This window comes from Polistes dominula, unplaced genomic scaffold (genome assembly GCF_049000335.1).
Source record: "Polistes dominula isolate Pdom_NZ unplaced genomic scaffold, Pdom_raw_medaka contig_24, whole genome shotgun sequence".
Lineage (NCBI taxonomy): Eukaryota > Metazoa > Arthropoda > Insecta > Hymenoptera > Vespidae > Polistes > Polistes dominula.
Genome location: NW_028301150.1, coordinates 6,557,565 through 6,583,279, shown reverse-complemented (window position 1 = coordinate 6,583,279; position 25,715 = coordinate 6,557,565). Strand labels below are relative to the sequence as shown.

Below are 25,715 nucleotides of genomic sequence, written 5' to 3'. Positions count from 1 at the left end.
CTCTCTCTCTCTCTCTCATTCACTCTTTCTCTTTCTCTCTTTATCCGCGGACTCATCTCGTACCAGGGCCTTTCCCGTTATATACGCAAACGAACGAACGAATGAACGAACGAACGAATGAACGAACGAACGCGAGCTCGTGTTGGTCTACTTGCAAAATTCAATTAAAATAAACTTTCGCAGCAACCGGTTGGTTGGTTGGTAGTTGACGGTAGCAAATGTGAAGCTACGAGGAACAAAAAGGAAAAGGGATGTGTCATGGGGGAAGGAAAAAGATGTTAAGAGGAGTGGAATAAATAATAGATTGATAAATAGATAAACAGATAGATAGAAAGGTAGATAGATAGTTAGATGGATGATTGGAAAATTAGAAAAAATAATAGTGGTGGAAGTGAAAATGGACGAGTGGGAGGTGGAGTGGGGAGAGAGAGAGAGAGGATGAAAACGGAAGGAAAGTAGCGTGATAAGGGCTCGAAAACCACACCTTGATATCAGATATCCCTTACCCTCTTTTTTTTATTTCTTTCTATTTTTTCTTTTTATTTTTCTCTTTCCCACCTTTCTCTCTTTCTCTATCTCTCTATCTATCTCTCTCGTTTTTTTTCTTTTTTTTTTTCGTCATAGCTTTTAGCAAAATGACGCGGATTTTATTATCGGATAGCCTTTAAGGGCGCGGTCAGGTAAAACCCCCCAGCGAAGTCTAATGGGACGTTAATCGAGCCTCGCCTTCCTCTCGCCTTTTTTCTTTCTTCATTTTTTCCCTTTTTTTTGTTTTTCGTTTTTTTACTCCTTTTTTTTTTACCTCTACACTTACTCTACTCACTCTTTCTCCGTCTATTTTTGTTTTGTTTTGTAAAATGAAATATAGACGACGAACACGCGAACGATTTCCTTTTTTTTTTACACAAATTGTTATTCGTTATTTCATTTTATTTTTTGTTTTATTTCTTTTTTTTTTTTTATATGTTTTTGATGGATCTATATATATACCGAGTTTATAAACGTAATTTGATTTTTACTCGAATGCTACTATATGCGCATTGAGGATTCGTAAATATAACGTTGCAATTTAAATATTGCAATTAATTAATTTATTTATTTATAAACAATACGTTATATTATTTCAATAATATTAGGACCTTGAATAAGTTCTCGCTGTTTTTTACAAAATAAAAACTATTTAAAATATAAGGAACAAAAACGTTTTATTGAAAGTATTGCCCATCACTAGAGACCACTTTCTCCCATCTTTCTGGCAGTATATGAATTCCGCGTTGGAAAAACGACATGTCTTTTGAGGCTATCCAAGAATCGACCCATTTTTTAGCTTCTTCGTAAGAATGAAAACGCTGGTCAGCTAAGTCATGTGCCATCGAATGGAATAGGTGAAAATCGGAAGAGGCTATATCAGGTGAATACGGCGGGTGGGGTAGAACTTTCCATCGAAGCGTTTCCAGGTAGGTTTTCACTGGTTTTGCAGCATGAGGCCGGGCGTTGTCATGTAACAAAATCACTTTGTCGTGTCTCTTCTCGTATAGCGGCCGTTTTTCTTTTAGGGCTCGACTCAAACGCATCAATTGAAGTCGATAGCGATCTCCCGTGATAGTCTCATTCGGTTTGAGCAGCTCATAATAAATTACACCCTGCTGATCCCACCAAATACAGAGAAGAAGCTTCGAACCATGGATATTTGGTTTTGCGGACAATGTTGATGCATGGCCAGGCTTACCCCATGATTTTCTACGCTTTGGATTATCATAGTGTATCCATTTTTCATCGCCAGTCACGATACGGTGCAAAAAACCTTTTCTGCCATTGAAGCAGTAGTTCGCACGTGACAAAACGCCGTACAATGTCTCTTGGCTTCAATTCATATGGCACCCAATGTCCTTGCTTCTGGATCATTTCTAACATTTTTAAACCTTTTGAAACAGTTGACTCATCAACTTGTAATGCTTTTCCAAGTTCTGCTAGCGTCTGAGATCGGTCTTCATCGAGTAATTGCTCCAATTTTCTGCCTTGAAATTTTTTTAGTGCGCCTGAACGTTCTTTATCCTCAAGTTCAAAATCATTATTTTTGAAGCGTCGAAACCAGTCTCTGCATGTCGTATCCGACAGACCATTGTCACCATAAGTCTCAACAAGAATTCTATGTGCTTTAGCTGCCTATTTCTTTTGAATAAAATAGTGCAATAAAATTCCTCGCAAATACACTTTAGTTGGCACAAAAGTAGACATTTTCAAAACTAATAAAAAATTACTTTGTTTACACTAAAGTGAACTATCATACACTGAAATTGCAGGTTAGATACAGTACTTCCTTGCAAGTGCGTTACCATTCGAAATTTCAAGTACGAAGTACTGCTATTGCCATCTTTGATGAAACAGCGAGAACTTATTCAAGGTTCTAATATATAAATAAATATTATTTAATAATCATGAAAAAATAATTTGTGATTTAAATGAAAAATTAATTTAAACGTCACGATCTCAACGGAAGGAAAAAAACAAAGGAAAACAACGGAAGAAAAAGATTTAAAAAATATGAATTAAACTTGACGATAGTTGAAGCGTTACATACACACATATACATGCACATATATATACACACACACAGAGAGAGAGAGAAAGAAGCAAAGCAACGATTGGCAGGTTGATTCAAACGTTAGATATATATTTCTATATATATGCACTAAAGTAAATAGACGAGTGGAGAAAGCGTGTCGAGCGGAAAATCGAACGTAGCCACTTTTACAACTGCGATTTTTGACGCAAGGATCGATCGAAAAGTTGGAAAGTGTAACCGATCGAAATTTGTTCAGTCAACCAATGACGAGAAAGCGTCTTGTTGGCTTTTTTATACACAAATAAATATATATATATATATATATATATATATATATATATATATATATATATATATATTTATATGCATAAATTTTAACTTATTGTATATTATAACATTGATATTAATATTAAATTTATTATAATTAATATATATTATTTATTTTAATTATTTCATTTATTATTATTTATATATTAATTATAATTAATTTAGTATATTAATTTTATTATAATTTTATTTATTTAATTTATTATATATGTATATATTCTATGTAATATAGATAGGGTTTTTGGTTTTAAAGTTGGATAATTTTCAATGAGTAAAGTAAGAAGAAAAATTCCATTTAAATTGTATGAAATAATTCATACCACAGAGAGAGCTCATTCATTCCCTAAGGGATAGATACGGAAGAAGAAGGGTCATCTATCGCGTTACGTGCAAGTTTTACTTTTAATCGAGTACGAAAAGTAGGCGTCGGCCGATTAGGTTTCGATCGTAAACTATGCTTCTTCGTTGATCTCTCTCTACTATATATGCACACACTTACACACACATAAGAACTTTGCACACACATAAATATTTATATATGATGAAAGTAAGATTATATATTTTTTAATCTCTTATTTTCTTTTCTCAGGTATCAAGGTGAGTTGGAATTTTTTTTTTTAATATCAAATCAAATTTTCTTTTCTTTTTTTCTCTCTTTCTATATCACGATGAATGAATTAAATGAGAATTATTTCTATTTTTCTTTTTAAATGAAATTGTATCGATCAACAACGTTATTTAAAAAACGTATTTCTTTTTGTTCGATTTAATCGATAAATAACAATCTTGTTATATATTCGATAACAATTTTTATAGGGGGTGAGGAGGAGGTGGAATTTGATCCTATTATACGCGATTAGTAAACCTCTTTATTTAGAAGGATGAATCGATTTTATAAAATTATTCGGGAATAATTCGTATAATTAACGGGCGTTCATTATTATCACGCACAAAACTTAACATTAATCGATACAGATATGATTTATTTATTAAAATAACAAACTCCACGTAACGCTTTAAAATAATTTCTATCTTTCTCTTTTGTATATTACATGCTATCAAAAATAATACGTCAAATATATCATATTAGTTTATTAATGCGATAATAATTATAATAATAATAAATAAGAAATGAATAAAAACAAACATAACGGAAGATCAATATAAATAAAGAATATTTTAAAAAGATATTAATCCCTTTCGATAAGTCCGGTGAACAGAAAAATTGGATTCTTTCCGGGAGACTGATTTATTGACGTGACTTTAAAAACTAATAAATAAATAAATAAATAAATAAGTATAACTTATATTCTCACTTAACAAAAGAAAAATATATATATATATATACCTTGCTTGGTCATTTTCCAACCCCCTTAATAACAACCCCTATTATCAATAACATACTTTCCGACTGATATCACCATCCTATCATATCAACTGCGTTGTGATCTAATATTTATGAAACGGCAAAAAATAAAATATAATAAAAATACGAAAAAAGGGAACACTGGGAGGAGGGTGAAAGTGGGAAAGAAAAGGGGAAGATGGGATGGAAAAGAAGGAGGAAGAGGAGGGAAGGAAAAAAAAACGTTGGAAGGCAAACACGGCATCGATGTTCCTCAGCGCGGAGGATTATCTTTCAACGCTTTAATGTTATATTTTTAACCACGAAGCAAAAGTAGTATCGTCATCGTGCGCTTTGTTAAATTAACTTCCTCTACCCTCTCCCTTCTTACTTACTTACTTACTTACTATATATATATGTACGTATGTATGTATGTTTACACGTTCTAGATTTATGATTTATTTTCGTGAATATTTTTGAAATTTATCTTGTTATAATTTGATCATATGTTATTGGTAAATAACAAAGAAAAACAGAAAGGAAGAAAAGTTGAAGGGTTAGGCGGGCGGGGGGTATAGATAAGAGAAGAAAAGAGAGGGAAAAAGAATATTATTTTTATTGTTCAATCCAAATTTACAAAATTTTAAAGAAGTTGACGAAGTAAAGTCGTTATGGAACGTAATAAATTATGTTTGGATTAGTTTAAATATTTTTTGAAACGCGTTTGTTATAACACTTGGTGAAAGAGGGGGTGGGGGGGGCCTACAATGTATATATAAAGTAGGGTTGTTTTATATTAGAAATTTCTAAAAAGTATACTTCAGAATTGTACTTGTATATCGTTTTTATAATTATGATGTTGAACTGACAAGTAAAAATAAAAAAACTAAAAGAAAAAAATGATAAAAATTGATTTTATGATAAAACCTTATCGATCTTATATTTGTATTATCTTTTCATTAAACTTTTAGTACTAATAATGGAACGTTAAAAAAGAAATAAAAATCGTTTATGTGTGTTGTTTGAAGAAACACACAAATAGAACTCGTTAAAAAGATTTATTATGATTTAACGAGGATAAAAAATAAATTTAGGACGATTAAATCGAGATCGTTGGATCAATTTTATGAAGAAAAAAGAAAAAAGGAGGTAAAAAAAAATAAAGGGGACAGGAACAAAGTGAAAACACATAAAACCGTATGGGGATGTAAAGAAACGTAAAACACACATCTCCCATCGTAGTCGGGTCGTCTGAACACGTAAGTAACTATACCGAGGATTTTATTAAAATGTTATCGTCCTTCCGACAAAGGCGCACACGAAAGCTTTCTCCTTTTGCTTTTTTCTTCGTGTTATACGTATCAACAATGAATAGAATATATATCAGGCACATAAATATATAGGTAAGTACAGGGTGACTCAAAAATAAGTAAACCGTTTCTGAAAAGTAATGGAGAACGTTTTTAAAAAAGCCCGCGCGCCGCCATTGCCAACGACAACATGACGGCCATTGTGAAATAAAATTAATTTCATATTATTTAGAATTATTCGGAAATATATTAGATTTAGGGACAAAAAATTAATTATTTTAATAATTATTTAAATCTAAATTTAAATATTTATTGTTTTTAAAAGAATATATATATTTTTAATATATAAAATTAATTATATTATTTTTAAATGATGTAAAAACTATTGGGGCCACTCTGTACATCTATCAGATAATTCACATGAATATCCAATTTTACACGCACATTACATTAAAATTGTTCATTTATAAATTAAAAAAAAAACGTCTAATTAAAATTGCATCATATTTAAATTGATAACATGATATGTATATACAATTAGTTTTGTATTATTTTTCTCTATAAAAAAGAAATTAAATTAATTATTTTTAATTAAATAAAATTAATAAAGTAAAATAAAGTTTATTCTTTACTGAAAAATAAATTATTATTATTCACAATGCAATAACCTTTTTTCAATTGCAAAACTTAAGTTCTACACATTATTATGAGTCACCCTGTAGACGAGAAAGCCTATTTGTAAAACGTCTCTCATGAGAGGAATAAGTAAGAAGGTTTGATATTGTTGTATCATCCAAGTATACAAGAAAGGTCACTACCGGTGATGGATGTGTTTGAAAAGAGGGTGATGATGATGAAGGACGGGGGGAAGGGTTGACCGAAAAAAAATTGATCATGACATGATATGCACGATAATACGTATAAGAAGGTTTTATTTTGTTACCAAAATAATTAAAATATATGAAAGGAAAAACAATATGATATGTTCGTGAATGTGTATGTGTATGTCTATGTGCATATGTATTAATCAAAAAAAGATGTTGAAAATTGTAATAAGAAAACTGAAAGGAAAGGGTGAAAAGAAATAAGAATATTTTGAAGCTTTGATGTAAACGGAAAACAATTGGTTTTACATTAAGGGGGTATTCTAGTGTAGAAATTTGAAAAAATCGAATTTTTTTTTTTTTTTATATTTTCAAAGCTTAACCTTTCAAGAATGTGTCCTTAAAAGGGCAAGCCAAAATTTTAATTATTTTCGGAGATATAGCTGTTTTAGTGACGCGGCTTCCTATATCCTACCCTTATTATGCGAAACTTTGAACGCGTTTTTCTCGAAACTGTTTTTTTTTGTCACGGTTGCAATGATATCTCAAGTTCTACTTAACCGATTTATTTGAAATTTGGTGAGAGTCTTCTCTATGCATTTCTCTATCGTACTAATCAAACCTCTTACAACAATTATCAATTTCTAATATTTTGAAAAAATTCGGAACAGTAAAAAAAGTGATAAAAATAATGTATCTTTTTTTCAAACAGCCGTAATTTAGTGAAAAAAAAATTTTTTTCAATTCTTTTAGTTCGAACGATAGCGGCATTATTCTTAATTAATAATCTTTTTTATTTTTTTATTTCGGATTATTAGAAGAGCTGCAATCGTGACAACCGTCGAGCACCAATTTTTTGAGACCCCCCACTTCATCAGCCTATATCTTTTTCAATTTTGAATTTTTTCACTATTTTTTTTTTCATGTATTCTTGAAATATTAATAAATATCTTGTAACATTATAGATAGTGAAAATATTATTCGTCTTTTTGTTATTGCACTTGAAAAAGTACCTAAAATCCATGCTTCTAGACCAGAATACCCCCTTAAAATTTTAATATAAATCGAGACGAGAGTACGAATAAAAAAGACAGAGAATGTAATCGAAATTACAATATACAACATATATAAAATTAGAGACTGTAATAAGAAAGATCGAAGAAATGAAAAATAAAAAAATTAAAGGAGTAGGAGGTGAGAGATGGAAAAGAGGAAACTTGTAAATAAAATCAAATGAATAAGTTCGAAATGAAAACGTATCAAAAATGATTTTCAAAGAAACGAAATAGATAAAGGAAGAATGCTAAATTACAACAATAGGAGAGAGAAAGAGAGAGAAAGAGAAAGAAAGAAAGAAAGAAAGAAAATAACAAAAATCGATGCAATAGTAAAGTAATAAAAGTAGTAGAAACTATGAGCTATGAAAAATTAAAAAAAAAAAAAATTTATTATATTTAGAAAGAGACGAAAAAAAAGTTTAATAAAAATTCGACGTTCGAAAAAAATTATACTTTATATATATATATATATATATATATATATATATATATATATATATATATATATATATTTATACATTTATATACATACATATACAAATAAATATGTTCGTGGAAAATAATAAAAAGCGAGGGAGCAATAAGAAGAACGAAAGGAATTGAAGAGAAGAAGAAAAAGGAGAAAAAAGATCAACATGATCAAAAATCAAAGGGAAGAAAGTAACGAAACGAAAAGTAATGCACGAAAAAGTCAGAGAATGACTAAAAAAAAAAATGAAGAAGAAAACGAAAAATAAAAAAAAAAGGGCCGTAGAGGAGGGGGAAGGAAGGGATTAGGGAAGAACTCGATCAAAGTAGAAAGAAAGAATTTTGAAACGAGAATGTAACGAGACGTTACGAAGATGTGAAGTGAAGTGAAGTGAAGTGAAGAGTATGAAGAAAAAAAGAGAGAGACAGTTGATAAAAAGGGTAGATAAAAAAAAGAAGAAGAAGAGAAGGGAAAAGGAAAGTAGAAAAAAGGAGAGGAAAGAAGAGTAGTAGCAGTAGTAGTAGTAATAGTAGTAGTAGTAGAAGAAGAAGAGAAAACTCTCGTCGATGTGCTTGGTAGTGCACAGCAGTAGTACGCGGGGGTTGGTTGATTTTAATAATCCCCAGGGTGGAGGAGTGAAGAGTATACGTTCATGGATGTGACCTTTATGAAATGCTACACCCTTTTGCCAGGACTTGATTGCACTTCTTCGCAAGCCGCAGACACGCTCCTTGTTCACGTTTTCTCATATATATATATATATATACAATTCTATATGTATGTGCATACATGAGTGTATGTGTATGTGTGCATGCATGCATGTGTGTATTCGTCGAGATTTGAGAGAAAAAAAGAAGAGGGGGGAGTATAGAGAACGCCTGGTACGCCATTGTTTCTCAACATACACCGCGCGTTTAATCCCCGTACCTGCGAAAGGGTAAAAGGGAGAAAGAGAAGAGAGAGAGAGAGAGAGAGAGAGAGAGAGAGAAAAAAAAAAAAGGGAGAAACCTACGACGACTTCTGTGTATCTAGCGGCATATCGTGTCAGAAAAGAAGGTAAACGTAGCAAACGCGTTCTATACACAGAAATGGAAAGAGAGACGACAATTCATGTACTCAACCCTTCACATATGCATACACATAAACATAAATATACACCTTCCCCCCTTAAAGAGTTTTTCTTTCGTCTCATTTCGATGACTACCGGTTATGTTTCTCGATGAGAATAAATGTAAAGAAGTATCGTCGATCTGTTCTGATGTTAATTATTTATGCGTACGTGTATACACATGGGTGTACTTGTATGTGTGTGTATGTGTGTGTGTGTAGAGTGAGGGTGAAGGGGGTTAAAGTTTATGCTAATATCGATCAACCCTTTATTTTGCAAGCTTTTTTTTCTTAAAATATAGTTTTCTTTTTTTGTTGGTATTTCGTACTATAATTGAATTACGTTCTAACGTTTTATTTTATTTTTTTTATTTTTATTTTTTTATGATTCGAAATATATATATATATATTGAAAGTTAGTGCTAGCAAACTACTACTTAAGCTTCATTTAAAATTTTTAATCGTGTTATTTATTCGTGCCACTTTTCTCCGATAAGAAATAATGAAGGGTAGAAAGCGACACTATTGGTCAAGTTTAAAAATTAAAGAAACTAAATTAAACTAAATTAAACGTGAGAGTAGTTTGTCGTATTTTATTAGCTTTTAGTCAAAGAGCATTAGCAGGAAAAGACAACTTCCGGAATACGAAGCCACGAACGGAAACTCGTAGAGATAAGACGATAGAGTTGAACGAAGAAACACCACACACATTCTTCGGAGAACCTTTCTCACATATATATATATATATATTAAACTCCTTGATTTTCTCTTTCATCTTAACTAACTGAGTGAGATAAAAGTCCATTAGCAAACCAACAATCAAATCTAATAAACCTATAAATGTATAATAATTTAAATAAATAAATAAGAGAATTATAGGATAAATGAACACACACACACGTTCAATTTGATATGTAAAAAAAAATAAATTAATAAACAAATAAATAAAAAAATTCCAATAAAAATATATCTTACACAGGGGTGAGGGAAATAACGTAAAATTGCACAATTCAGATGATCATAATAAATAGAAACTTGTTAGTTAAGAAAATAGAACGCCCTTTCCTTGAGAACGTCTCCGATATATGATGCTTTCAAGGAAATAATGAAAGAATGGATGAGAGAGAGAGAGAGAGAGAGAGAGAGAGAGAAAGACAAATAGATAGACAGATAGACAAAAGAAAGACCGGTTAGAAATAGAATATAGTTTTATATTCGCAATGATTCTTTACTGCCACGAAAAGGTCTTTTGTACTTTGGTCTGACCTTGAGTTAAGCGTATATATGCCAAATACATATACATACACATGTACATAAATCTACGTACACGTCTCTCTCTCTTTTTCTCATTCTTTCTCACTATACATCTCGTCGAATCAAAAGAACACATCGTTATCGTTAGACAAGTATATCACCTAAGTGCCCAGACCGATGTTATATCTACGACAAATAAGAAGTAACAGAAGAATAGGAGACTCTCTGCATTTTCGACCCAATTTTCTTCCCTTAACCTCCCACCCACCCTTTACCATTTAACATTTAAACATTTGAAGAAAATTTGACAAACCTAACACTATCAGTGTTATAAATTCAGGTGACCTCAGTTAGAATAGAAGCTTCATCTTACTACTATTCTTCTTCCTTTCTTTTTAACAACCTAGGAGAACTGACTTCCTTAAGATTCCCCCCCCACAAATCCCCCCTTCTCCACAATTCCTATTCCACGAACTTACTACTACTTCCCCTAGAGCCAATGGGTATTTTACTCTTTAGCATAGAACACGTATAACGAAAGGAGAATGTTATAATCAGAGACTTAGACTCTTATTACAGCTTTAGGTATCGCGTTACCTTCACAAGTTGAGGGTTTGCCGATGAGATGGAAGATATTTTTCTTTTTTCTCTTTATCTTTATCTTTCTTTCTCTCTTTTTCTCCCTTTATACAAACGTATAGCACGTTAAGTATAATATATGTTTGTATACGTTGATGGTGCCCTAGTGTAATTGTATGGAAATGACTTAACAAGGGATTTGTGTTCTGAGAAATTAACATTTTTTTTTCTTTCCCTTCTTTTGTTGAGTTTCAAAGATAGAAGAAGAAGAAGAAGAAAAAGAATAATTTGTTAATTTTAATTGACCGTTTATATTGTAATTGTGTATTTTTGTTGTTTTCTATTTGTATATTAAACACTTGCAATATTAATCCCAAGGTAAAGAAATTAGAGAAAGTATTTGGTTTTTTATTTTTAAACGATTTTAAATCATTGTAAAGTGCTAAACGTTTGGATGAAGCCTAAATGATAACAAAATATTACGAATAAGATTGCTGTATTTTGATATAATCACGAATAAAAATAATGTTATAATACTTAAAATTTCGATTTTTGCTTTCTCTTTTTTTTATCAAAATCTAATCAATCGAATCACTTTAAATTCAAAGCAAAAATAATAAAAAAAATTTATGAAATAATAATTTAAACAAAAATAAATGGAAGAGAGGGAGAAAAATATGGAAAAAAATGGTAAGCAGTAATGTAAAAAAAAAAAAAAAAAGAGAAAATATATATGAAAATAACTCATTCCTCGTTTAAAAGACACTGTTCAATATATATATCTCACTTTCGTATGAATACAAATAGGAAAAGAGTTATTATATATCGAATTTGTATAACCCACACCTATAAGAATTGGTTACGTAGAAATTCGTGACGGTACTACTGTTATCAAAGTATACCGATAGCAACAACAAAGTTGACACTCGATAGGATGATATACTCGATAACAATACTTTTATGTATGTAACTCATATAAATCAAACTACCAATGAATCAGACACGCATGTTTCTAAAATTAATCGAAAGTTAAGAACAATATTCCCAATCATTTCTTTTTTTTTCTAATAATCTTTCATCAATTAATTTATTCTGTATTTAATAACTTTTATCTAAAAAAAAAGGTAAAAAAAGAAAAAACAAAATATAAATAAATTATTCTTCGGTGCAAATTTTAAAATGCACATTGCTTAGGTATAGCAAACGAAACAAAAAAAAATATCGCGTAAAATATTATTCCGAAAAATGATTCAACATAATACGATGACTTTCACAATAATAATTATAATGCATATCTCTTATAAATGATATACTTACAATAGATACAGAACGTAGTCGTTGCATAAAAAAATCGTCTGCAGTTTCCTTAAGAATATTTTCGTAACAACCTAACGTTGTCGTTACACTGTCTGTTGATTTCGGCAAATACAATACATCGGTAGGGTCCTTTAATATCTAGTCCATACAAAAAAATATATACATATATATGAATATATTAAAAGAAAAAAAGAAAAATAAAAAAAAATAAAAGATAAATTAACAAAATTGTATAACAAAAAGTAAAAAAAAAAATTAAATTCACAAAGAAAAAAGAAAAAAGAAAAATAAATAACCAAACAAACAAAATAATGTTATACTAAAAAATTCGACGATAATAGAAATTTATAAAATAAAAATAATAATGATAAAAAACAATTTTACCAATTAATCCTTATTGAACATTAGGATCATTGTAAGGAACGAATTTTGTATAGTACACATTGGGTTTGTTTAAAATTATTCTTTACATAATCTCAATATACCTTGTTGATCGTTTTTCAAAAATTTATCAAAAATAAAATAAATGTACTAATATAATACATTATTATTTGAAACTTGTAAAGATGGTTAAATAAGAATACAAAAATTAATTCAAATAATAGAAATAAAATAAAATATGATAATAATAATAATATCAACAACAACAATAATTGTTTATAATTTTCACGTTGAAATTATATTTTAATCAAATTAACAACTCATATTAAATAATTCATTCATAATTTAATGAACAATTCAAGATTAAGTATTCAATAATATGGTGAATCAAATAAATTTGTTAACTTTTATGAGATTATATATATATATATATATATATATATATATATATATATATATATATATATATATATATATATATATAAACAATGAAAAAAAAATCGGTACAAAGAATCAAACAAACAAAAAATGTTTAAAAGTGGTATAAAAGAGCTTTGATCCTCGAGAAAGAATTCGCATAAAATTTATTTTCACGATCGTCGAGTGCGTAACTTGCAAGGAAGTAGTAACGTTATCGCCCGAAGAAGAATGCACGCGTCAGCGCGATGTAGGAATGCATATCGGACAGAGAGTCGTCGGGTAGGAGTATAACCACGGTTTCATTACCGCAAAAAAATATTTCTTCTTACAATGTTTCTTTCTATACCTTGCGAAGGAAATTAACACTAAAAAAAAGAAAAAAATGAAACCAATGACGATAAATTTATATCTTTTTTATTTTTAAATATATCATACTTATAATCTCTCTTTCTCATCAATAAAATGCTTTCCTATATATAATCTATTCAAATATATTTTTTATACATTTTTATTCAAACGAGAATGGAGCATAAATTAAAAAAATTATATCTTGTGTTTAAAAATGATTTCGTTTTTTTTTATCTGAACCAGTAATGTTAATTGTTTTTTTTTTTTAATGGTATATTAAAAAACAAGGAAGCGAAAATTCTGATGAAACGAATAAAGAATTTATGCGATTACGTATTCATACCACTTAGATTCCTAACAACGGTTTCTTTCGCACGATCCTAAGAAATCCCGAATAAACAGAGAAAGTTACTCTACGTGTGTGTGTGTATATATATATGTATAGGTGTATGTAATATTTGCGTGTGAATTATTTATTGGGTGAACCGTGTAACCGTTAACTTTAATGAAAAAGTCTACAATAAATGTTTGATCATTCGGAACTAGATGGAGAACCATAACGGTTATAATTTATTCTATCAATTGCGTCCACCGAGTTCAATTTAATTTTATATTGGTCGGATGATGATAGTTGGGTTCTTTTTATTTTGTCTATATAAGCCACATATATACACATACACATGCACACACAAACATAAACCAAAAGAAAGATTGAAATGAAGCATCACAAGGATCCTTTCGTATTTGATTAATTTCATCGATGAATTTCATTGGTTAAATTTTTTGTTACATGTTATATAAATATATACATATACCTATATATATATAAACTAACCGAATGTTTTCTCATTCAATTCCATCATCCATTTTAACACATTAATTAAAACCGACAAATAAATTAAACGGATAGATACAAGACATCGGTCAATTAAGTAATAGAATCTCGGGGTTTTGTAATTGTAAAGTTGAAATTATCAAATTCTACAATTTACGATCATTCGAAACGATTTGTATCATAAACGCAAAATAGAAAAAAGATACAAAGAAAAGAAATATTTTCTCTTACTTATTATTGACAAAAAATTGAATTCCAAACAAGCTAATGTATAAATATATATGAGCAGTTTATTTTGAATGTGGCCTAACTCCACATTCCAAAAAAATCGAGTTAGCTACCTTAATAGTTACATTTTTACATGATCTGTTCATTCTGAAGCAATTTGTTACTAATATATTTAAAATCATGAATAATGGAATGATGAAAAAGTTTATTTTGAAAGTGACCTAACTCCATTTATCAATTATTATATTCCGATTGCACGTGGTTATTGTACAACTTCATGTACAATGTATCAATGAAGCATTTGAGGTTGCGTATATTCCGAGTAAATATGATAATACTCTTTTGTAAATAAAATGAGACAAAAGGATTTTGTAGTAACAAAATTATTAGAAGACGCTATTTTGAAAAAGGTAAAAAATTCTGATGAAGAATCTGAAGAACTGGTTAAAAATATGTTGAATGCGTTTTGTCAGAAATAAACTGTGTAAAATTTTCTAGAAGACATCAATGAATGAGAATGAAAATTTTAAAGTTCTGAATGTATTACCACGTCGGAGTAGACAAAGAAAGTTCAAAAATATTGTATTAACACCACTATATAAAAATATTAGACAAATTACAACAGCAAAATTCAAGGACATAATTGACCTATTACGATATATATCACTGGAACATTATGATTTCTTCAAATACCTTTGACACACACAAAATGTAGATGAGTAGTAAATTGTTTTGTAGGTTATGTTTGTAATTTTGTACGTTATGTAGTAAAAAAATGTTTTGAATCGCATAAATTATGTTTCTGAAGTGTTTTAAAGATATGTAAAATAAATTGAGTATTGTCTTTTTTCAATTTGAAGCATCTTAAATTATGTTGAATGGAGTTAAGTCCCTTTGAAATTTTATAACAAATCAAAATGTTGATATTGACAATGGCCTAACTCCATTCGTGGTTAGAAAACGCATATTATTCACTTAATAATTGCCACTATTTTATTAGGAAATATAAATTTAATACCTTTAGATACACTTAAGCAGTATAACTCGTTAGTATCTTGTACGAATATTTTTTATTACATTGAAACACAAACCCTTTAATATCTCGATTCGAACATAAATGGAGGTATACCACTTTCAAAATAAACGGCTCATATATTTATAAATTTAAATTTTAAGGATAAATTAGTAACGGAGTAAGATGATTGAATTATCCAGGAGAGGGAAGAAGTGAAAAAGAGAGGTTTCTTACTTTAATTACAAAAAATATTCCCCCAACCCACCTTACCTCAGAAAAAAAAATTTCCCGCGTCAACGTCACCTTCATCGTCATCGTTACGTCAATTTGTGACGGAATAATAAACAGGAGCATATACACACAAAAATCGCGACGAAAGAAGAACGAAAGTAATTAGTGGGTTCTCGTTATATCAGCGAACCGTGCGAAAGCTTTTAGTCGCGAAGGATCCTTTATATTTTTCTTTCTCTTTCTTTCTATTTCTTTTTTATTGTTTCTTTTTCTCTCTCTCTTTCTCTCTCCGTTTCTCTCTTCCTTTTTCTATTTCTCGTAGTAAGTTTAGCAAGCACGCTGGTTGGTTATTGCAAGGTGCGGCCCTGTTAGCAAATAAATCGTGTGCTTTACGAATGAAAACGATAACGATCATTTAATCGGTACGTTTCTAACCCTGAGAAAGAAAGGTGGTGGTAAGTAATCGAACGTGTATGCATAAATATAACGTATAAATTCGATACCTTAACGCAATTCGAATACCATCAATAACAAACAACGCAATCATGCGAGCAGTAGTATCGCGGGCGTATGATTGGTTCGTAAGCATCCAATGAAAATTATATACATATAATTACTATCCAATCACCGATCTTCCTCCTCCTCCTGCTTCTCTGTGATATGTTTTAAAGATATACGTTTATGTATTTTTCTTGTATTTTATTTATTGATTGATATGTAATTTTTTTTTATTTTTTAAATTATACATTTAAAAAATAACATTTTACCCTTGCTAACGTTATTTATTTTGATTATTATTTTGATATTTGTCGAATAATAAAAATGCAAAACATTATTAAAGTTACTAGTTGATTTTTTTTGTTTCTATATTTTTTTATCAATGAAATAAATGTATATTGAATTATATATTCTTGTATTTTTTCTTTTTTTTTGAAACTAAATAATAAAATAATTATGTAGATATGAAATATTATAAAATATCAAAAGAATTTATTAATTAGTTCATTAATACTAAACAATATAATACAGTAAAACGTAATTCTAAATAAGACACTTCAGTATAATATACCACGAGAAATCTTGGTGAAACGATTTAGAGTTGACGGTTCGTTCCAAGCAACGTACATATGTGAAACCCAAGTTGAGCTGACTCAACTCGAGCGATAATTAAATTTCCAACGTCGAAGAAGAAAAGATATTCTCCCTACGGTATTTTCTGCGAACGAACGAACGAACGTACATACAATATACACATATTTTTTGTGCGTGTATACGTGCATATACGTGTTCGGAAAAGAGAGAAAACTGATATATATACAGTGGTGAAAAGAAAAAAAAATTGTCAAAGCAATATTTCGTCGTTGAACATATAAAAAGCAAAAAAATAATAAAAAGAAAAAAAAGTAGTTTAAAAAAAAAAACAGTTATTTTTCTAATATAATAATACAAAAAGAAATGCGTTCACATTCGTAACGATTAGAAATAAATATTCAAAGAATAATCACGAAAATATGAAGAACATAAAATTATATTAAAAATTAATTATAAATTTATTCGAACGTAAAAAAAAATCCTGTACATTCCGTTATAAAGCAACATCAATTAAACGATGAAATCAATAATACAAACCAGCGTCAAAACTTATATAATAAATCTTTTCCTATTTGTTCCGTTCGTACATTCGTTCGTTTAAATCCGATAATCGAACAATAAAAAAATCTTACTGTTTTCTTAAAGGAAAATAATAAGAATAAGAGTTTCTCATAAGTGATTTTTCCTTAACTTGAATCTATTAAAGTTGGGAAAAAGAAACCTGCATATGTTGTAGGTTTGTCTATGTATGATAGGTCAAAAAAAACCTGTGAGATATTTCATGTATAAACGACAAAAGAATTAAATGGCTGAAAGAGAATAAAAAAAAAGAGAGAAAAAAACAATGTTACGTGAAACCATCCCGGCCGTTGGTTGTATTTTACGCGTGTGTGTAATACAGCAAGAGCAAAGAAGTACAACGCGTAACGAAATCATTCAGGAGAATGAAAAGGTAATCGGATTTGAACAAATAGGAAAAAAAACTAGAATGATATCAGAGAAAAAAAGGGAATGCAAAAGAGAAAGGAAATAGTAGAAAGAGAGATAGAAAGAGAATTAGAAAATTAGAAAAAACGAAAATAAGTCAGTGAGTGAATTTGAGTAAGTTGAGTATGTGTGTGGGTGTGTGTATGGGTGGTTAAAAGAGAGAAGGAAAAGAGAGAGAGAGAGAGAGAGAGAGAGAGAGAGAGGAGGACAAGGAGGAGGAGAGGAAAAAGGACCGAGTAAATGAATAAAGGGTTGGGGTTCACTATTCTGAGCGAGTATAACTGGGTACGAGATGTACGTTGATACTTGCTACCAATTTTTATGATACCAAAAAGAAAGAGAAATGGATGGTTGAATGGATAGATAGAAAGAGAATGAGAAAAGAGGTTGGTGGGTGGTGCGGGGGTAAGGAGAGGAGAGGTAGCTGAGGAGTAAATGACGTTATAGAGGAAAATCATTACCCGCATCGTTGAGAGAAGGGCCCACCATCACCACCAGCCAACCAACTAGGGAGATAATTAAATTTCCAGCTATGAACGCTCCAGGCGAAACGACAGAAAGATAGAAAGAGAGAGAAAGAAGGGGAGGAGAATAAGGGGAGGTTTAGGAGGACGAAGGAAGAAAGAAGAAGAAAGAGGAAGGAACTAGTGGAAAGAGTTATATAGTCAAACTATGTCTCTTCTTTTTTTTTCCTGCGTCTTTCGTCATTACGAATTAACTCATGGTAATATTGCGTGTCTCTCTCTCTATCATCCAACGTTATTCATCTCTTATTAATGAAACGAAGATAAGATATGAAAAAAAATAGAGGGAGAAATATTAAAAAGTAACAATAATGAATAATTCAAATCTATTCGAGAAATTTGTTAATTGTAGGAAACTTCTCGAGAAGTTATTCTAAAAAAAAAGAAATAAGAATTCGTTTGTTACCCATGAAGGACCACGTGTACGCATTCGAAACATGTGTTACAGTGAATATACATATATATATATATATATATTATATATATATTCATTGTATATGCTACATATTCATGCATATATTCATTGTAATATGTTTCAAATATGTACACGTATAAATATATATATATATATATATATATATATATATATATATATATATTCATTTGATGAAATATTAATATGTAATTAATTATGAAAGTGAATTAATTAAATCGAGAAGAAAATATGTTTTATATATACATTTATAAAAATGTAATCAAAAAAATGTATCAGTGTTAAAATTAATTATTAATGAATATAATCATTTCGAAATATAGAAATGATAAATGTAGATTGTGAAAATTTGAACAAAGAAATTAATAATAATTGTTAAAAGTAAAAATTAATTTATGTTTTCTTTTTCCTCTATGGAAATATGATGTTTTCATCAATGCGCGTAGTATTTTATTACGCTAGGGATGGTTCCATTTAATATATTGAAATATTTTCGTTGAAGAATTCCTGTGTTGATGATAACAATAAAATAATAAGTATAATATTATAGTCCGTATGAAAAGTTCGTTTGTTATCGGAAGGAAACTTGTCGTTCATTCTCTCTTATCTACGTCCGGGTATACTCGTCACCAAGAGTAAAAAGCACTTTCTGAAATCGTCCTGCCATTATTTATTTTCTCTCCTTGATCGAAAGATGAAAAACAAAAAAAGAAAGAGAGAAATAGAGAAAGATATCTGATAATAATATTATTTACGAATAATTTATTGAGAATTAACTAACATTAATTACAAAATCGACATTACGACGCCTGCGTGCATCTCGAAAAAGGAAAAAATAAATACGAAAAATAAAAAGAAAAAGGAAGTTAATGTGAAAGAATATATAAGAAGAAGAAGAAGTAGAAGAATGAAAAAAATATATATTTTTGTAGTACATATATTCGCGTGTAACTACCGCATAAATATGTATGTATGTATGTATGTATGTATGTATGTATGTATGTATGTATGTATGTATGTATGTATGTATGTATGTATGTATGTATGTATGTATGTATGTATGTATGTATGTATGTATGTATGTATGTATGTATGTATGTATGTATGTATATACGAGCATGTTGGCAGAGAGATAAGGTGGATTCTATTGCACGGTCAGAATCTATCCAAGTGGTTATGGCGAACCACCGCTATATATAATACATCTTTACTTATTTCGTTATACTATGATCACGCCACGTGAGTAACTATAGCAATGTATGCACACAATGTACTAGCACGAATAGTTTGAATTAAATATATATATATATATATATCTCCAAACGAATAAACATTTTTTTTTAAATTTATTTATTCTTTATACTATTTACAGAGTACAAAAAAAGATATCCTTGGGATAATCGATCATTCGTTGTACCTTTTAAAAAAAATAATAATTTCGATCTATAAATTTATATTTAAATAATTCGGTAAAAGCTAAATCCTAATATAATATTCTAACATAACAGAGGATCAGGATTTTCTATTCCCAACCCTATTATATATATACACACACACACATAAATAATACATAAAACAACGAGCAACAAAATTCGTGTTTTGTTAACTATCCCGTGTTAATTTTGACGAGTTTATACTTATTTAAATTTTTGTAACGAAATCCTCAAAAATTAGCAACTTCGATTAAAAAAGTGTAATGAATTAAAAGAAGAAATACGCGTTAACTTGCATTCTCCTCTTTATCTCTCTAACAGTTACAACCGCCAATCTCTTCTAATATTGTCTGTGTCATTCGATACATGGTCGGAAAAGTTTTGATTTCCGTTGCACTTTTGCGCAAAAGTCGGTAGCACGAATTGCAAACAAAAGGCGTATGCTCAAACGAAGTTTAAAGCAGTTCTCGCGTAGCAAAACGTTGGCAACAACGTCTCGTGTATACTATCAATAAGAAGGATGACGAGGATGAGAATGAGGATGAGGACTCGATATGGAAGGCAAAGCTTTTGACGTACTATGCCAGCATGTCGGAAATATTGGAAATAACGGCATGTCAGCGCGTACTTTTGCAGAGCTTATCGAAAACATACGTTATGGGTAACAACACTGGCTTTCGCGACACTTGTATTTCGAAAGAGAAATAAAAAGAGGAATTGCAATCCGTTTGCCCAGAAAGATACAACCAACACAACTGTTCTCATTAGTTACGGTGAACGTCAACAATGATTTTTCTCTTACGAAAGAAAGTAATAGTAATAGTTGACAAGAAGTTGAAAAATCGATACATTTATATATATATAATAACTAAAAAGAAAATTCTATAGTTGATCCGAAAAATGTAAATGAAAAATAAAATATATGTATATAAATAATTCTATAAATAAATATGTTAGATTATTTGAGATTAATATAACGTTGATTGAGAAAATATATTTCAAAAAGTATAATAAGTAATTATTAAATAAATAAATAAATATATATATATATATATATATATATATATATTTTATATTATTATGATATAATTAGTTTAGTTTAAAAAAAACTGAAAAATTGATTTTTTTTCTTTTTTAATTTGTTGACTAAGTCCATCCGTACTAATAATTACCGGCACGTATATATTCCAAATAGAAAAAAAAACTCTTTTTAACAACCCGCCTTCTCAAATTTTGAGGAAAAAAAAAAACGAAACAATTTGTATGCAACATATAAACACTGCTACGTAATATTTGAAAGAGTAAACACGACCTAATAAAAAGTATGCAAGACAGTATAACTACATACACACGTGCATTTGACTCATCTTACGAATGAAATATGAAGTAAACACGTTGAGGACGATAAACTAAACGATTATTACCGGTATTTAAGCGATAACTTCGCTTATGATGTCTGGCTTTCTAAAGAACAACTTTTCTCTCTTACATAGAAATATATAAATCATTTTATTCAGTAATAAAAAAAAAAGCATAAAACATAAATGGTATCGATAAAATACATAAGAGAGTAAGGTTCTTTTTTTTAACTGATAAAAAAAATAGAAAAAGATTGAAGGATCATAAAGTAAAGGGCATGAGATAAGGAGCCATACCTTGTCAGCCGCAAGTCGTGCAACTAAGGCCTCCTTCAGAGGTCCTAACCAATGATGGGCCCCAACGAAACGCTTATTTAGCAATTTCGTGTGAGGAGCTGCTTGCGCGTAGACGGCCTCCAGTTCGAGCACCACCATATTTTCACGATTCTACAATCCCTTTAACTTATTCTATTTTCTATTTTCTTTTTTCTTTTCTTCTTTTTCTTCTCTTTCTTCTTTCTTTTTTTCTTTTTCCTTCAATTCGTGTTACTCCAAGAAATTTTCACAAAAGCGATACGAGAGTAACACAAAGTATTATGTTAACGCACTAACATTTATTCCCCCTTACTTTCTTATCAGAATAATAATAATAATAATAATAATAATAATAATAATAATAATAATAATAATAATTAAAAATTATAATTATAATAATATAATAAAAAAAAATTAAACGGGAAGATTGTTGAATAATAAGTCACCTTACACTATTATTATTAACTAGTTTGTACAACACACTTATCGTAGAATAAAAATTTCTTCAATGACTTGTTTCCATGGCATTCCGATCTTATTAAATCGGATGCCCCATGACCGTAAAATACGATAAATCGGTCATCACGAGTTGCACTATTTTGACGGTAAATAAAATTTTAAGGATCTTTTTCCATAGAATATCATTTCCACGTTTATACACCACGTGGACCATTCGCGACGACAACGCAACGACGACGTCGGCAACAAGGACAAGAAGGACGACGGACGACGCATTCACCACCGGATCGTCGAATCCTTTCGCACGTCGTCGTACTACTAAAACTCTGTGTGCCTTTCGCGCTGCCCTCTCTTTCTCCTTCCTTTCGGAATGTAACAGTAAAGTGCACGCGCGCGTGTATATGTGTGTATATGGGTATATATATACACACGAGAAAGAGAGAAATCGAGGCGCAGAGTGGGGGAAGGAAGACTAGAAGGAAGTGATAGTCTTTCTATTAAAAATAAAAATTAAATAATTAAAAAACAGAAGATAAAAATTATTTTTCCCCACAGTAATAAATCCTTTAAAAAAACCTCTTCCTTTCAGACGATAGAAAAAATCTATTATTCTCGAGAAAATTCACTTGTGAGTATGTCTCTACGTCGTTTTTTGCGTTCCCTCGAATCCACGACGACGATGACGACAGGCACCCAGGGCCACGCGCGGTTCGCGAATGCCGGAACCGGGAGAAGAAAGGAACCAAAGGAAGGAGGAGAGGATAGACAGACACAAGAGAAAAAGGGATAAAGGAAGAGGAAGAGAGAGAGAGAGAGAGAGAGAGAGAGAGAGAAATATAGCAAAGGTACGGAAAAGAGAAAAGTATAAATAAGAAGGCCGGTTCTCCGCGCGAGCCGTTAAGTCCAGTGTGAGTTGGGCTTAAGCCGCGCTCGCAACGGTTGCCGCATAGAAAGGCAGTTGAGTACTGACTGGTGGTGTGGTTTGTGTGTGCCTGCTTGCTTGCCTTACCCTCCTCCTCATTCTCCTCCCCCCTACTCCACCGCCGCCCCCTCCTCTCCACGCTCCCATGGCCCGAACGCTTTGAGTGACGCGGCGACTCGACTCGACGCGACGCGACGCAACCGAGGTGAGCCGAAGTTAGACGAGGTGCGGTGAAGTGTAGTGTGGGGGACGAAGGGAGACGAAGTGAGACGAGGTGAGATGAGACGAGACGAGACGAAACGAAGAGACGACGTGGTGTGGTGTCGGTCGGTGTGACGATCCCCCCCCTCTCTTCCACCCACAGCAGCAGCCACGACGACCATTTCGCCCTACGCTACCACACTATTACACACCACACACAACCACCCCACCACACCACATTACTACTATGTTTTACTATACTCCCTCTCTCTTTCTTTCTTCCACTTCACACTCCTCCTCGTATGTGTGTACCACCGCACATATATTACACCACCACCCTATATATTGTGTATCGCGTATTACATAGGTGCACCTACGGGACCCATCGAGAAATACGGCCCTGTCGCCCTCGGAAACTCCTTCACCACACCACTATATACCGCTACACAACCCCCTCCCTCTCGTACTTCTACTCCTCCTCTTCTAACTCTTTCTCCTTCTCCACCCCCTGCCGACGTCGCACACTTCTCTTTTCTTTCCCCACCCCAGCCCTCCCTTCGCCTCGAGACATGCACCTCTTCAGTACAGGAGGACACGACAAAGCGGAGGGCTTCCTGTATCGTTGTTGTGTCGTCGTCGTCTTCGTCGTCTTCTCCTCATGACGAAAGAAACGAGACTTTTCAAATTTTTTTCAACAGAACCACTACCTACCATTACCCACTCACTATCACTACCACCATAGAACGAAAATGAATGACACGTTGACGTTGGATACAACATTCCAAAAACGAAAAAATTAAAGGAAAAAAAAATAGAAAAAATATTAATAAACACCAGTCTAGACATTTTATTTGCTATTCCCAACGGATCTTTAATCAATTACTGTTGATTTCTGTATTCGTTCAATTCAAAGATTCTAATTTCTAAGAGCACACAATCGATTTGACCACCACCAACCACTACCACCACAACCACTACCACCTTTTCTCGTTACAATTAGATTATTAATTATGAAAATAAAATATTTGTTCTACGAAACCAGACGTTTCATTTCAAATAATGATCAATGGAACATTTGATTTTCATCATATAACGTTTTCAATGATCCTATTAATTTCACGATCTTTCTAAGATCTATCTCCTCTTTTCGTTGATTAACCTATTATAAGACGACAAATGATATACGTGTATCCCATCAAAGTTGAAAAAAGATTTTAAAAAGAGTGGGAGGGGGATGAGGAAGGAAAGGAGAGAGAAAAAAGAAAGCAAAGCTATTCATTTAGAGCATCGTTTCTCCTTTTTTACAAAATCAATAAAAAAAGAAAAAAAACCCATATGCAGAGCCCTAGAATTGCAACTTCAACCACCTGCGTTCGAACGACGAACGACGAGGGTGAGATAAAGGAGTACAAGTTTTGCGAGTTTCAAAAAGAAGTTGACTACCTCCTCTCGTACGAGTTACAAATACAGGAGAGGTAACTACTACTATAGCAAAAGCAAAGGCAGTAGCAATAGTAGTAGCAATAGTAGTAGTAGTAGTAGTAGTAGTAGTAGTATTAGTAGTAGTATTAGTAGTAGTATTAGTAGTAGTAGTAGTAGTAGTAGTAGTAGTAGTAGTAGTAGTAGTATTAGTAGTAGTATTAGTAGTAGTAGTAGTAGTAGTAGTAGTAGTAGTAGTAGTAGTAGTAGTAGTAGTAGTACGTTGGGTTCACCCTTTTTCAATAGAATTTCCCGAAGGTACCACCACTACCGAGGAGAGTAGTGGTAGAAATACATCGTTGAAGAAGTCTGTCTGTCATTCAAAGTAATGTATCCCACAAGCCGCATATTTCACTACCGGGTATGCGATGATGATAATGATGATGATGATGATGATGATGATGATGATGATGATGATGATGATGATAATGATAATGATGATACGATTTTTGCCACTGAAAACGTTTCCAGATGATACGGATCCTTGACGATAAATAACACGATCGATAATTGTTGTCGTTGCAAAAGTAATAAAAAGAAAAATAAAAGAAAAAAGAAAAGAAAATTTACATTTCTTTACCCGATAACGACGAAATACGATGATAATGTTAGACCGTCACGAAGAAAAAGAATGAACGATTGGCAGGAGTTGGGTGGTGGTAGGATGGTAGAACACATCTACGAACAAGAATTTCAATTCTTTCGAATTTAATCAAGTGAATATATATATTATACGATAAAAGTAACTAAGCATAGGTAATACAAACTTCAAGAGAAGCAATTAGAGGATAACAGGAATTTTCTTCGAACCCGTACGCGATCCAAAAAAAGTAAGTAGAAAATGATGGAGCGTAACTATAAGATGAGGTATATGATCTCATTGAAGGATTTTCTTCAA

General features: G+C 31.2%; 1 protein-coding gene across 7 annotated transcripts in view; it reads right to left on the bottom strand.

The window, feature by feature from the left end:
* The window catches only part of pum (pumilio), an 82,064-nt gene that overhangs the window by 28,374 nt on the left and 27,975 nt on the right, over positions 1-25,715 (bottom strand). For 5 of the 7 annotated variants that reach the window (XM_015321291.2, XM_015321289.2, XM_089177764.1 and 2 more), the window contains one exon: positions 12,157-12,294. The exons of the other annotated variants lie outside the window; for them this stretch is intronic. In XM_015321291.2, the coding sequence (XP_015176777.1) occupies positions 12,157-12,294 (138 nt within the window). The remainder of the gene's footprint in view (positions 1-12,156; positions 12,295-25,715) is intronic. 7 annotated transcript variants of the gene reach the window in all.